General features: G+C 44.1%; 1 protein-coding gene across 1 annotated transcript; it reads right to left on the reverse strand.

Moving 5' to 3' along the window:
* Window positions 1-5338: 5338 nt before the first annotated feature.
* Window positions 5339-14617, reverse strand: LOC311024158 (RNA-binding protein 38-like). Its single transcript, XM_084026439.1, has 4 exons — window positions 14197-14617; window positions 12073-12196; window positions 11673-11727; window positions 5339-7166 (listed from the first exon to the last, which is right to left on the reverse strand). The coding sequence occupies exons 1-4, from the start codon at window positions 14407-14409 to the stop codon at window positions 6824-6826; spliced, it is 735 nt and encodes a 244-aa protein (XP_083882565.1). The 5' UTR covers window positions 14410-14617; the 3' UTR covers window positions 5339-6823.
* Between the last annotated feature and the right edge of the window lie 400 nt (window positions 14618-15017).

Here is a 15017-nt window from a genome sequence, read left to right on the forward strand (position 1 = left end):
TTCTGGGGTCCGGTAAATATAGCCTGTATCAGAAGCCTATCTGATGCCACAGCAGCAACACTCCCCAGGCCCAGACAGACCCGGTAAGACTGGACTCTAGAGACAGTCAGGTGTGTATATAGAGATTGGGTTTTAGGGGCCATCTCATGTTAATACCTGATAGCCCATTGCAAAATGATGATGTCATTTCTGTTTCTCTACAAACCTCAAAGGAGATTATAGAGGCTCGATGAGTGCTCACTTATATCATTCCAGATTTATTTATCTTAGAAAACGGCATTACTTGGCTTGTTTAGATGTAATTATTCAGCCAGATAGCAAGGCTTAACTAAGATGGCGTATTAGGGGGAAAAAGTCTAAAATCTGGCTTTTTTCTTCGGAATATACGCTGTCGTACAAAACAACAGGGAGGTTCCTTCTGTGTGGAGTTTGCATGTTCTCCCCGTGTAAGCGTGGGTTCTCTCCGGGTTCTCCGGCTTCCTCCCACAGTCCAAAGACATGCAGGATGGGGATAGGTTCATTGATGACTCTAAATTGCCCGTAGGTGTAATCCAAAAACACAAAACATGTGTAATCCACAATCCAAAAACATGCACATTAGGTGGTTCTTCTAAATTGTGTGTGATACCCTGTGATAGACCGGAGACTTGTCCAGGGTGGATAAGCATGGTTGTCTCAAGTTTGGCTTCTTATTCGCGTTACTTTTCTTTTACATGTCGCTAACTCACTGTTTCACGCCGTGAAAACGTGTTTCTTTGCCCGGTTGGGATTAACGTGGAGCCGAGGGCCTGACAACATGCGACTGGTTTCATGACACTTCTGAGGAATCCCTTGACGTCAGAGTTGCACGACGGAGTGAAAGCGTGTGGTGAGTGAGATTTGACTGAATCTACTTTGGATGTGCATGTGAAAAAGAGAGGGAGGGGGGAGGGGGACGGGGTGAGACAGAGAGAGAGAAGCCTTATGGTGACTCAGCATAACAGTGTCTGCTGGGCCTGTGTGACCTCGTTCGTCAAGCTGACGCCCGGCTCTGTTTCTGCTCCTCTCCGATGGGATTCACAGAAAAGGATGGAGACAACAGAGAGGAGAGGGGAGAGATAACGGGGGGAGAAAGAGAGGGGTGTGAGGAGAAACAGGACCACGAGCGCTGAAGTGGAGAAGGCCAGAAGAGATGTTAAGGAAAAGAAAAAAAACACCAATGACAAGCAGAAAAGTGAGATCCCAAACAGAGAAGAGGGGAGGAGAGATAGTGAGAGATAAACAGTGAAGAGACCAGAGCTGCCTCGTTAACAACCAGCAAACACAGCAACAGTCAGGACATCAATTCTGTTGAATGCAAGTGTGTTTAAAGCTCTGTGACAGGATTTAGCTGTAAAACCTGTCCAACACACCGGCGTGGCTTCTATCGAGCTGTTACTTCTTTCTACATGCAGTCCCTGAACACACCGCACTCATCATCACTGAACAACAACAAGCTCTATTCAACACAGAATCTGTTTCAGGGCATCAAAGTCAATGGACTCATCACACTTTCACACTTTCTGATTAAACCAGCACCGATGGGCTCGGAGAATTCATATTTAGAGAGCATGCGTTACAAACTGAGGGATTGATTGTCAGCATTTACCAGGCACCAAGTTGCATTATACTGTATGTGTGTAGAATGAAGTTTGCATTATCATTAGTATAAATTATCATTTTTATTTGTTGTTGTTGTTATTCTCATATATTATTATGTAAATGGTGCAGAACTGTCAGGATCATACTTCTTATTACTTTATTTGACATACTCTACTATGATTTTTTAATGACTTTTTTCAACCTATTCTAATATTACTTTTTTAATAACTACTTTCAATATATATGACTTTTTAAATAATTTTTTGACATACTGTATTATGACTTTATGACTTTTTAAAACGTTTCCAATATACTATACTTTTTATGACTTGAATATTACCTTTTTATCACTTTTTACGACATGCATTACTATTACTTTTTAATGATTTTTTGTGACTTTTTATTATGACTTTTTTTTCACTTTGTTCATTAAACTGTTTATTTTATCAATTTTTATGACGTTTTTATGACTTTTTTGTTTTTATCACTTTTGTTCAACATATTCTAACTTTATTTGACAAAGTTTTACTGCCTTTTTTGTTATTTTTTTTGACACATACTATTACTTTTTATGACCTTTTTTCAACGTACTGTACTATGGCTTTTTATGATATTTTTCGACATACTATACTCAGATTTTTTAATGACCCTTTTCGATATTCTATACTCTGACTATTTTATGACTTTTTTCAACATCAAAGAAAAACTAGGATTTTTTTTATGATACTATGGCATTTCAATGGTGTTTTAATGACAAACTATTGTCTATTATCTTTATTAACTTTAATCATACACACATTGTTGTAGTGGTTAGTGTTGCTTCAAAGCGAGAGCGGCCCAGGTTTTAATCTGGTTCGGCTTCCTTCTGTATGTTTTGTATGTTAGCTGGTTTGTCCCAAGGTACTCTGGCTTCCTTCCACGTTCCAAAAACATGCGTCAGGTTAATTGATTTGATGAGCCTTTTGGGTATGGGTGTGTGTCTGTTTTGAGTTGGTTATTCCTGTTCTCCTTTCCTCTGCCTCTCTCTCTCACACAAATTATCTGGAATCAAAACACCTGCTTGTCAACAAATAATCAAGCCTTTCCTAAAAACGCCTCCACCAACTGCCAATCCCACCAGATCGTTGTGCCATAGTTTGTCTGTCAGCTCCAGCTTTAGACTTTCTTCAGTTTGTTACCTGTCTAACTAGGGTGGGGGAATCGATTCTTAGATGCATCGCAATCCAGACGTGGACGATTCAGAAAATAAATTGATTTTTTTTATTCCATATTGCGTATTGTTTATGGAACGCAAAAGGCAGAACTCGGAAATGCAGCACCCGGACAGTCTGTGGCGGTCTGTGTGCACATAACAGAGACATGGCAACTCCAACCGGCACCCGCTGCATTTTGCACCGATAATGTTTCATCATTCATGGCCCAAATAAACACCATTACAGCTTTGTACACGTTGTGTCGGGAAACTAAACGACGACTTTTTTCAACAAACTCTACTATAACTTTTGTATTACTTGTTTAGACATACTATACTACATTTTTATGACTTTTTTAGACGTACTATACTACATTTTTATGACTTTTTTAGACATACTGTACTACAACATTTTTATTACTTTTTTAGACGTACTATACTACATATTTATTACTTTTTTAGACGTACTATACTACAACATTTTTATTACTTTTTTAGACGTACTATACTACTACATTTTTATTACTTTTTTAGACGCACTATACTACATTTTTATTACTTTTTTAGACGAGCTATACTACATTTTTATTGCTTTTTTAGACTTACTATACTACAACAATTTTATTACTTTTCTAGACGTACTATACTACAACATTTTTATTACTTTTTTAGACGTACTATACTACATTTTTATTACTTTTTTAGACGTACTATACATTTTTATTACTTTTTTAGACATACTGTACTACAACATTTTTATTACTTTTTTAGACATACTATACTACTACATTTTTATTACTTTTTTAGACGTACTATACTACATTTTTATTACTTTTTTAGACGTACTATACATTTTTATTACTTTTTTAGACATACTGTACTACAACATTTTTATTACTTTTTTAGACATACTATACTACTACATTTTTATTACTTTTTTAGACGTACTATACTACATTTTTATTACTTTTTTAGACGTACTATACATTTTTATTACTTTTTTAGACATACTGTACTACAACATTTTTATTACTTTTTTAGACGTACTTTACTACTACATTTTTATTACTTTTCTAGACGCACTATACTACATTTTTATTACTTTTTTAGACGAGCTATACACCATTTTATTACTTTTCTAGACGTACTGTACTACAACATTTTTATTACTTTTTTAGACGTACTATACTACATATTTATTACTTTTTAGACGTACTATACTACATTTTTATTACTTTTTTAGACGTACTATACTACATATGTATTACTTTTTTAGACGTACTATACTACAACATTTTTATTACTTTTTTAGACGTACTATACTACAACATTTTTTTTACTTTTTTAGACGTACTATACTACTACATTTTTATTACTTTTTTAGACGCACTATATTACATTTTTATTCCTTTTTTAGACAAGCTATACTACATTTTTATTGCTTTTTTAGACGTACTATACCACAACAATTTTATTACTTTTCTAGACGTACTATACTACAACATTTTTATTACTTTTTTAGACGTACTATACTACATTTTTATTACTTTTTTAGACGTACTATACTACATTTTTATTACTTTTTTAGACATACTGTACTACAACATTTTTATTACTTTTTTAGACGTACTTTACTACTACATTTTTATTACTTTTTTAGACGTACTGTAGGACAAAATTTTTATTACTTTTTTTACCGTACTATGCTACATTTTTATTACTTTTTTAGACATACTGTACTACAACATTTTTATTACTTCTTTCAAAACGCTATACTATGACTTTGTTTATGACTTTTTACAACATGCAATGCTATTAATTTTTTATAACTTTAATATACTATACTATGGTTTAATGACTTTTAAACAAAATAGGTTGCTATGATGATATGCAATTAAGTCATGCGTAAATAAGCTCTGGTGAATTTCAATCAAAACAAATGACCACAAAAACAACATTTCACTCAATCCCACACTGTAAATCCTAACATCACATCTTGAGTAAGGACAAAAAGATTACTGATGTTTTTTGTTTCCAACAGCTTTGCCTGCTTTATTCTCCGGGTCAAAGTGAGGCTGAGAAGTGACACATCTTCTAAAGGAGCTGGCCTAAGCACAAACATGTAGAGACACTGCTGTGAAACAGAGCGAGCTGCTTGTTAAGCATTAAATAAAAAAAAGCCTCAGGTAACGGGCCGTCAACACTCTCAGTGAGAGAACGAATGTAAAAGTACATTAGCTGAGGGAACACCCAGCACCAATGGCAAGTGGTGGTGTGGCTTGATAAGTCTTGGCCTCTCTGCTCCTCTACAGCACACACCGCATTGATAACAAGCACATGCTCATACATAACTGAACCTGATCACCCCACAGGGTTTATTATCAGCAGGGGCTACCGTTCGGTTTCGTTCTGAATACAGTGACGCAGCATAAACACGCTGTAAACACAAATTACTCAAGTGATGGCATTGTTAACCGACAGGATTAGAGCTTCATTTTAATCAAAGAAGAAGTCAAGAGGCATCTGATCAGTACAAATTCTTTATTTCTATCTTTTGGTATGGCTTCTTTGAAGAGACTGTAAAAGACATCTTTATTGAGGAAAAAAAAAAAATCCAGATAATTTCTGATGCAACCGGTCAAGGATTTACAAAAGGATCATCTGCTGTAGTTGTGTGCACCAGGGCAAATCCACCGACATGGCAACAGAAAGGACAAAAGAAACAAACAAAATGAATACAACCCCTGTGGATCTGCAGGTATGCCTCTAGGTTAAATGACATCACTGCCACAACTATAGCAATAGTAACAAAACAGAGAAGCTATTTTAACTTAGTACCTCATATAAATACCTACATATAAATATTGTAAATGTACTTGATGAAAACATTTTAAACTTGCTGTACATGAATGTCCTTTTGAGAGCAACAATCTTAGTGAGAAAAAAGAAAATACACTGGTGTTTGAGCTCAGTGTCAGCTACCTTTAAACAACGATACACAGTGCTCCTGGTCCCCCCCGTCGTCCACATACTGCATGATTATCTACATCCATTTGAAATTAAGACCCAAGTATCGCCGATTACTGTGACTGACTGCTGAAATGCCAGCTACAAAAGGGCTCTTTACACTTGGTTCTGTGGTGGGAAAGGGGGGCGCTTGAAAAATCAGGAGATTCAAAAAGGAGTCTCTCTTTTATTAAGGCCTCTTTAATAAGAATCTTTTAAAAAGTGTCGTCCTGACATCACAGTCTCAAAACCACAGAGCTCCCACTGTCTTATATACTGAAACTTTCCTTCCGTTTTTGTCCTCGAGGCGTAATCTCTCATGGTCCTCCTGCGTTGTGGAGCCGACGGATGGAGGTTTTGTTCGTGGGGCAGCCATGCTCTACCTCACTGTGGATGGCATCAAGATGGGGACCACAGAGGCGAGGCTGAGAGGCCGGCTGTACGCCTCCCCAGATCCCCAACCTGTCCTGACCCTGCACCCGACCGCCTGCCTGTCCCAGAGTGTCCTTAAGCAGCAGGGCCCTTCATATCCGCCCCAGATACCCTGGCGTTGGGAGGAAAAGGGTGCGACGGGTCCGAGACAGCGTTCCACTCAATATCAATATGTACCATGGACACACAAAACTGATTGAACCAAAAATATGATAATAATGGCACACAAACAAACATTGACATTAATACAATAATAATAATAATAATAATAATAATAATAATAATAGAATGATAAAAATAATAATAAAAAAAAATGAAGTGTCAGCTTCTGGAAGCCCTTGGAAACGACCACATATATGATGGCGTTTAGCTTCCCAACCTGAACTTCGACAGTCCTCCAACCTCCCAAACCTTTTACCCTTTAACCAATGAGCAATCAGCTCATCCTGATCCTATAGTGCAATAGTCCCACCCTTTTTTCCTGAAAGTCCCTGCTGACGATAGCTAGATTTTCCGTTGCCTGTCCAAAAAAAAAAAGGTCTGCTCCCTCCTCCTCCGCTTCCACCGCATGGCTCACTGCATGCGATCCGGTTGGATGTGCGGCTGCGGGGCGTAGTGCAGGAAGGCCTGGGCGGGGCCAGCGGCGGAGGGGAGGGTGGGGTGGACGGTGGCTGGAGCGGTGGCGGCGGCGGCCGGGCCGGTGCTGGCCGTCGGGCTGGTGGCGTAGCTGTAGCCCAGGAAGCCAGCCGGGGAGGCGGCGTAGGGGTACTGCTGCTCAAAGGCCGCCTGGGCGTACTGCGTGTAGGCGGCGCTGTAGTCCATGTAGGGGCTGCTGCTGACGGAGCTGGACACCTGGGTGGGCAGCACCAGGCTGGGCTGCACATAGGCTTGTGGGTAGACGTACGGCTGGGCCAACCTGCACACAGACAGACACCAGGGGTTAGACAGAACCAGAGGAAGGAGCTGGCTCCTAGAGGGCAACACGTGGGGAATATGAACTCTGACAGTTCTCACACGGAGATCCACCGTTATTAAAGACTAAACAGACGGGAGGCAGAGGAGGTTAGGAGGCGATGACTCAACTCTGTCTGCGTCGGTTAGTAAAACCTACCAAACCTGTTAGGTAGGGCCTTCTGGGGTAGATGGGACGGGAAGGGGGGGGTGAATGACAGAGTCAGCCGTTACTGGCAGGTTTTCAAGCTCAGGCATCAACAGAGTGTTTTAACAGCTGTTGCTCTTCACTCACTGAAGTAACACACACACACACACATAACACACACGCACACACACACACACACACACACACAGGGAAGTACATGGAGGCTGTGCAGAAGTTGCAGCCCCTCTTAGTTCTCACTTGGGCAGACATTTCGTGCAGACTACCACAGGTGATGATGCTAGCAGGGAGAGGTAGCGGTGGCGGGGGAGCTCATCAGGTCTGGGTGCCAGGCTCTGCCGGGCCTCATGGGTCAGCTTTCAAATGTAGCTGATTAGAGCTGTGGGGTCTGGGGACGGGTGGTGCCCCTCCTCCTCTGTCGGTCTTTGTCACTTTCTCCATAAAGGAAGGGCTTTAGGACCTGAGGGAGGGGTGGTTGTGGCACTTTGTTGAAGTAACTGACTTTATTGAGCGCCTTTATCTTGGATTCTACGTCTTTGGGGGGGAAACCATCGACAAACATCCCGAGACAAAGGCAACATAGTCACAACAAACGTCACTTTGATGAGTGCTCTCCAGCTGCGTCACAGTACTGATGATAATCTTCCCTTCATTCAAATTTCAGCTTCTTTTTCCTTTCTTTTTTTTATTTATTATTACAGATTCAATCCAGAGACGAGGATCAGTAATGAGAGGCAGCCGTGAAGTCAACACAACAAGAGATGGAAGCATGCATGGATAGGGATGTCATCACGCTCTCACACACACACACACCACACACACACCACACCACACACACACCCCCGTCTCTCCAAACCCACACACCCGTTATAACCCCAAACCATGCCATAATAGGGAAAGAGTCACACCACAATCAGCAAAGCCTCTTCACTTCATATCACACACAAGAGAAAGGATAAAAAAAAGACACTCCACTCCATCACAGCACACCGCACTGCACTCTCAAGCCATCACTGGCACCTTGGAGAGAGGCTGGCTGAGGGAGGAAGGGACGGAGGGGGAGGGGGCAGGCAGGCATTTCCTCAAGACCCCCTCCTCGGGACTAGTCCTGCACTGTGGATCTCTTCTGGTCCTCTGCTGGGACGCTGGTCAGCTGGCAGCAGAGAGCAGCCGAGGCAGAAGGTTGGATAGGAGGATGGCACTGATTACTGTCAGCAACGATATATTACAGTCCTGTTGTATCATCAAGTCAATACAGAGAAGAAGCATTGGGGGAACAGACATGTCTACTTATTAACTATTAATCCCATGTCATTATATGACATCACATACAAAGATATAAAGCAGGACTAAGGAACATAATTACATGTTAAATGCCCTGTTTTTCCACCGTGAGGAGAACATTCAAACAATGTGGAAGACGTAATCCGGCGAGTAAAGGGGGAAAAACAAACCAGAAAACAGTAACATGTAACAAGTCAGCATAAGCTAATGAAGGGAGCCTCCACCCACCAGGCCAAGCTACCCTTTGCCCTCGCAGTGCGATGGAGCAGCGTACAAAGAGGCAGCTTTCAGAGACGACGATACATTAATGCTGCGGGGCACATGTACTCTCTCTCACATCATGTATAATGAGCCGGCCTCGGCATCGTGTCTCCGCAGGCAGTTTGCCTTAATCTAGGCTTAAAAATCAAGTGACCTTGTTGAGGTAAAGTGGAATAGAAAATAATGTAAATGATGTAAGCCCAAAGGGAGTTAAGGGTAGACAAAGTACTCCTGTGTTATATCTTTGGTGTGCCCAGAGAGATGGAGATGTAAAGAGACGAGAGGGACGGGATGGGGGGACCAAGGCAAGTTGGGGACAGCAGCGAGCTCCCGGGGGCCACAGAGATACCAGATGAAGTGGATTGTGGGGCATTGGCGGGGGGGGGGATGATGTCCAGAAGACCATAGGTCAGCTGGTTTTGTGCTGATGGCCAGTCAGTGTGTGTTTGACATAGCGTCACTCACCGAACCGCTCACACAGAAAATATTTGATGCCCATAAACATCTCAAATACAGGCCGGAGTCGTCATCGTCATCGTGATGATGATGATGATGGCCACATAATGAGCTAATGTGAAAAATAAAGCCTGCGCAATATCACACCAAGGAGCCAAATATTTCTACACGATAACACAGATGACCTTCAGCGCATGACTCACTGTGTGAAAACGGACCGGAGCGGAGCGGGCGGGGGAATCGAACGCCACCGTACAACACTCGTAAGACAACTCCTCTTTGTTGAGGAGTGTTCTGTGGCAGCGGGAGGAAAACAGGGTGTTTTGTTGGGCACCTGGAGAGGTGAGTTTCCTACAGGGAGCACACAGGGCCTCATTAAGTATTATTCCTAGAGCACACCCCCAGATCCACCCCACCCCCACCCGTCTCCTCTCCAGCCCCCTCCCCCCACCCAGTCTCACAGAGGTGTCAGTTTTCAGCGTCTGTATCCGACACACCGGTAAGCGGCGGCACTTTAATTGCCGAGATTTAAGTAAAAACCAGTTTCTAAACGCAACAAACAAAAAAGGGACGCATATGATACGATGTGGGAAAGCAAAAAGGGAAGTGGATGGAGGCGACGCATGAGAGGGGATGAATCTGCAAGAACACACACACAGCTCCTCCTCTGCCCATCAAAAAGTATGATGGTGGCCTCAGTGACTCCCTCTGGCACTCACAGTCCACAGCATCTGCTGACAACAGCTATACACACACACATCCACACGCAGTGAGGCCCAAACCAGCACATCGCTGGAGCTCTAGCACTGTTCACAATCCTACTTCACACCATATGTTGTCAAGGGGTTTGGAGGGGGGGGAGGAGGCTGAAAGAAAAGCCACTTGTATGCTCTGCATCTTAGGGAGGCCTGCGTCTGTCACCCGCCATACAGAGGGAAGTCAGAGGCAGGCAGACAGGTGCTCCGTGCGCCTCCCTCAGTCTCTGGGGTGGAGGAGGTGGTGGTCATGGGAGATTAAGGGGGTGTAAAGGGCTGTAATGTAAGCCAGCACCTGTCAGACACATGCATGTGCTCCACGTTTCAAACCCTCCGGGTCTTGCTGACATCCATGCTCACTATGGTAGCAGGAGCTGGAGGGGCTTTCTAGCGTCCCCCTAAGGTCTTGGAGGAGGTTGGGAAGTGTCCCTAGTGGACTCTGAGAGTCCTCGTTGAGGCCCAGTACAGTCTTACAGAGGTGATATACACTTGTTGCATGTCTTTTCAGGGTTCATGAAACCCCCAGGATTCCTGTCCTAAGATTTCCATGAAGCTCTTTAAGATTCACATGCTCTGAAGTCATAAAATAATACATTTATGGTTTCAATTCATTGATTTGTCATTCAATTCATGAGCAGACAGGATTTCCGAGAGGGAACCTCAGATCTGACTTGTTTCAGCAGAGATGGATTCGTTTGATTTTTCATAATTTATGCTTGAAAATGGCTCAAAACATTTTTTTATTAGCAGAATTGTTATCCATTAAATTTCGGTTGGTCTACCCTGACAACATATTTATGGCTGCAACTAATGATTACTTGTATTCTTGATAATTTCTTTTGAATAGTGGATTAATAATTTAGTTGCGTGGGAAAGAGCCATGTTGAAATGCTGTTTTTCTGACCTGGAGATCTTTAATTTAAAGTGACGAAAATAAAGCTCGTTATTGATTGGTTTTCTGTTGATCAAATAATCACATTTTTAAATGGAAATGTCACCGTTTGTTGGTTTGTATTTCTATATGTGACAAAAACCACCCTAGAATAAATACCAGGAGACGTCCAGCTAACTCTACAGACAGATGGGAGGTTTGTGTGCATCGTATGAACAGTGGTGGGAGATGATATCTGAGAGCTGTGGAGGAGGAGGAGGGACTCATTACTGCAGTGAAAGGCTCATTAGCTGCTCGGCGGAGCGTGCCTCCTCGATGCCATCCAGGCCGTTTCTACAACACAGCCACTTCTAGGACGCCTCGTCGGCGACGGAGCTCACTCAGGCAGGTACGCGAGCCAAGAGGTTCACGACAAAAGTCCACAAGTGAGTCACACATTCACCTCTGGAATGTTCTTCCATTACCACAGAGATGTGAAGCATCACCCAGCCCCACACAGCTCAGATATGCTAATAGGCTACTTCTGGAGTTGCATGTGGACACAGAAACTGACACGTACTTTCCAGAGGCCCCCCCCCCCCCCCTGTTTGTCAAAGAAATAGTAGCCCAGTGGCGTCCCACATAGTGCAATACAAGCGCCCACTCCCGCTCACTTACCCATACTGCCTCTGGATGAGCGCCGGGTGAATGGGCTGCACTCCGATGGATATGCCTGGAAGATAGGAGGCCGGCTGTCAGGCACGGACATTTGCATTTACAGAGGAGGAGCGGAGAACAATACACAGAGGGCACGGAGAGACAGAGGCGCTGCCTGTTTGCAAACCTACCACGGATGGAACAACAGTTACAAATGTGCACCGAGCAACAAGCAAACATGTCTGCTTTTTGGCATGTAGAAATAAAATACACTGCATGTGTCTGGAGTAAAACCCTGGTATATCCACATGTTTTTAAATGGTTTGTTTTCAGCTCTATGGTCTATGTTATGTTATGGATGTTTATCTTGTATCTTCCTATCTTGAAAGGTTGGACCTTGAAACAACGTATGGTAGCTCACCTGTCTGTATGCTGCGGGGTTTAGCACCCAGGTAGGCCAGGTTCACGTTGGCCTTCCTGCCATCGATGATGGGGTTGGGATCCTTGCAGGCTCTCTCCGCTGCTCCTCGGTCCGTCATCGTCACCTGACGACAGAGTCGGACTCGTCAAGAACAAAACTAATCATCACCTCGTGAAGCAAACGGAGGGTTGCTGTCTGGTGACACATCACCGAACCCAAGACAAAAACAAATGAAACGCAGAAAACAAGACTTTGTCTATTGGGCGTACCCTACAATTCCCCCTGCAGGCTTTCCACGGATACACTTTTGTTTCTCTGTACAAAAAAAAGGGGAAACTACAAACAAAGCACAATGCTAAGCTTTGAAAACTGCCCACAGCAGCAGTAGCCAGCCACTTGACTGCCACTCAGCCCCGGGCAGACCTGATGAAATATGGTTCTGGGAAGAGCAACAAGGAGCTTATCCAATTAGGGACAAAATATTAAGGAGATTGGAATTAGTCCACCCCCTCCTCTCTCCCACCTGGCATTAGACAAGCCCTTCTGTTTTGATTGCCACGTTCTGCCAACTCGGAGGGTTCAGCCACCTCGAGCAGTGAATGTAGGCCACGGTTTGCATTGTTTAAGGACATTTAAAAAAGAAAAAGAAGCAGTGTGCCTCCTCATAGTGGAAGGATCCGGAACAAAGCCCACTCCAGGGCCTGTGTTGTGAACACACAGGAAGGAACAAGGCTGTGTTTACACTGTGGAGAGCCTTACTGTGGGGGGGGGGGGTTCTGCTAATCCACCTCTAAAGTGTGTTTAGAAAAAAAAAAAGGTGCGCTCAGCTTCGGGGCGCCTCCCTCCCCTCCTCCTGCTGCCAGTTCAGAATAAGCAGGTCGCCTCATGCCAGACGTGAAGTGTGCGGCGTAATAAAGAGCCGATCTACCGCTGGGTATGCATGCTGCGTCCCAGGCAGCACCCACATCACCCCGAGCCTGTTTAACCTGAAACTCCAGCCTCGATACGCAGCCGTTGGGACGCCGGCGAGACTCACGGGGCAGCTTCCCTCGGAGTTAGGGAGCTGATGTGTAAACATCCAGAGCAATTGTCTTACTACTCTGACGTTGGAAGTTAAACATGCACACGCAGCAGTTTTCCACTCCTTCTTTGGCCTGGACGGTGCCGATGCGTCTTTTAGAGGTTCTGGTAAATATTTGCATTTCTCGTGCTGCTTCTGTGCTTTATGTCAAAGAGAGTATAGCCATCTTTATCCATGTGGAGCAGGAGGAGTAACCCATAATTGTAGCTTCAAATTAGACATCAAAAAGGGGGTTGTTGGGTATTTTTTTTATTTTTTATCTGACTTGAAGTAACTGTAGGAGGTGGATCAAGTTGTGATAGCAGTAAACAGCACCCCCCCCCCCCCCCCCCCCCCCCCCACACACTACACCAGGAACTGAGATCAGACAGCCGGCTGGAGTTTAGTTTGTATTTTATGATCTACTGAGTATTTTATACAGTTTTGACTGAAAAGATGAGATCAAAGGGACGCTTAACATACATTTGTAGAAGAGCCAATTTGTTGATGTAGGATTTTTTCTCTCTTTCTTTTTGGAAGCCAAGATGTGATGCAAATCATGTGCTGGGGCTGACTGCTCCAGTCCTTGACAATGGAGGGTTACAGTGTGCAAGGTCAACCCCCCCCACACTGGTCCAAAATAACCATATAAAGACACACACACAGAGATACACACACACACACACACCTCTAAGCTGGGGCTGCTGAGGGGTGAGTGAGGGGGGATCCATTATGCGGGGGACATATGTTGAAATATAATCGTCTTAGTTAACTTGCCCATCAACTTGTGTGATCCCTCAGTGCTTATTAAGCTAAAATAAATGACAGCCAGGCGAGATAAAACAAACAAACAGGGGGGGGGGGGCAACTGTGCGATCCAGTGGATTACCTGTGACATGCAACAGTAACACTGCAGGGCATACAGTACATACAGCTAGAATGGGTCAAATTCCAATATGAAGAGGGGACACCTACACACACACACGGCAGGTGTTACGCAGACACTAAAAACAACATGTGGTTAAAAGGAGCGTCACTGTGTGGAGGTGTCGGCGCGTACTCACAAAGCCGTATCCTCGGGATTTGCCGGTCTGCCTGTCCGTTATCACCACCGCCTCGTCGATGTCCCCATAGGCCTCAAAGTACTTCCTCAGCGAGGCGTCGTTGGTGTGGTACGGCAGCCCGCCGACGAAGATCTTGGTGAAAGTCGTGTCTTTCTGGAGCGTCGTGGGATGCATGACTTCCAGGGCTCCGTTCATGAACTGATGCAGAAGCATTGGTCAGCCGGAGAGAAGACCGGGGGGCACCGCTGACAAAAGATACGCGTCGGCTGAGCGTTCAACAACGTCCCGGCATCAGTAAAAAACTCAATACGAATAACTCGCTGTTGTTTTTGCTGCAGTTTTCGTGTTGAATAAAAAGTTGTGGCGACCTGATGACGACTGTAAGTGACGCCGCGTGAAGCTCCTCGTCCAAACTTCTTTCTTTGCCGCTGTGGGAAAAAGTGCCGGCAGCTTTTATACGCCGCGACTGACGCCACGCCCTCTCCAACTCTCCTCCAATCAGCGCGGCCGCCGGGTGCCAAAGTTGGGCAGCGGCTCCTCCCATTGGTCCGCCCTCCCCGGCGCTGTGCTGCACCTGCTTTTGTCCTTTACGACACAAAGAAAAACGCTCTCGCTGCGTGGAAACGGCAATGAGCGCGGCTCCGCCACATGGCGCGTCGTACTACCGTAACGAGGAAGTAATTGTATGCGCGTTTTTTCTGATTCAAACTTTAAAATGCAGACATGAAAGTACGCGTTTAATGTCCATGTTATCATCGTGACAGCCTGAACACAGGAGTTGTGCGACAGTTATACCTAAAACAGTGCAGCTGAGACAAAAG

Source organism: Eutrigla gurnardus, assembly GCF_963514095.1.
Source record: "Eutrigla gurnardus genome assembly, chromosome: 2".
Lineage (NCBI taxonomy): Eukaryota > Metazoa > Chordata > Actinopteri > Perciformes > Triglidae > Eutrigla > Eutrigla gurnardus.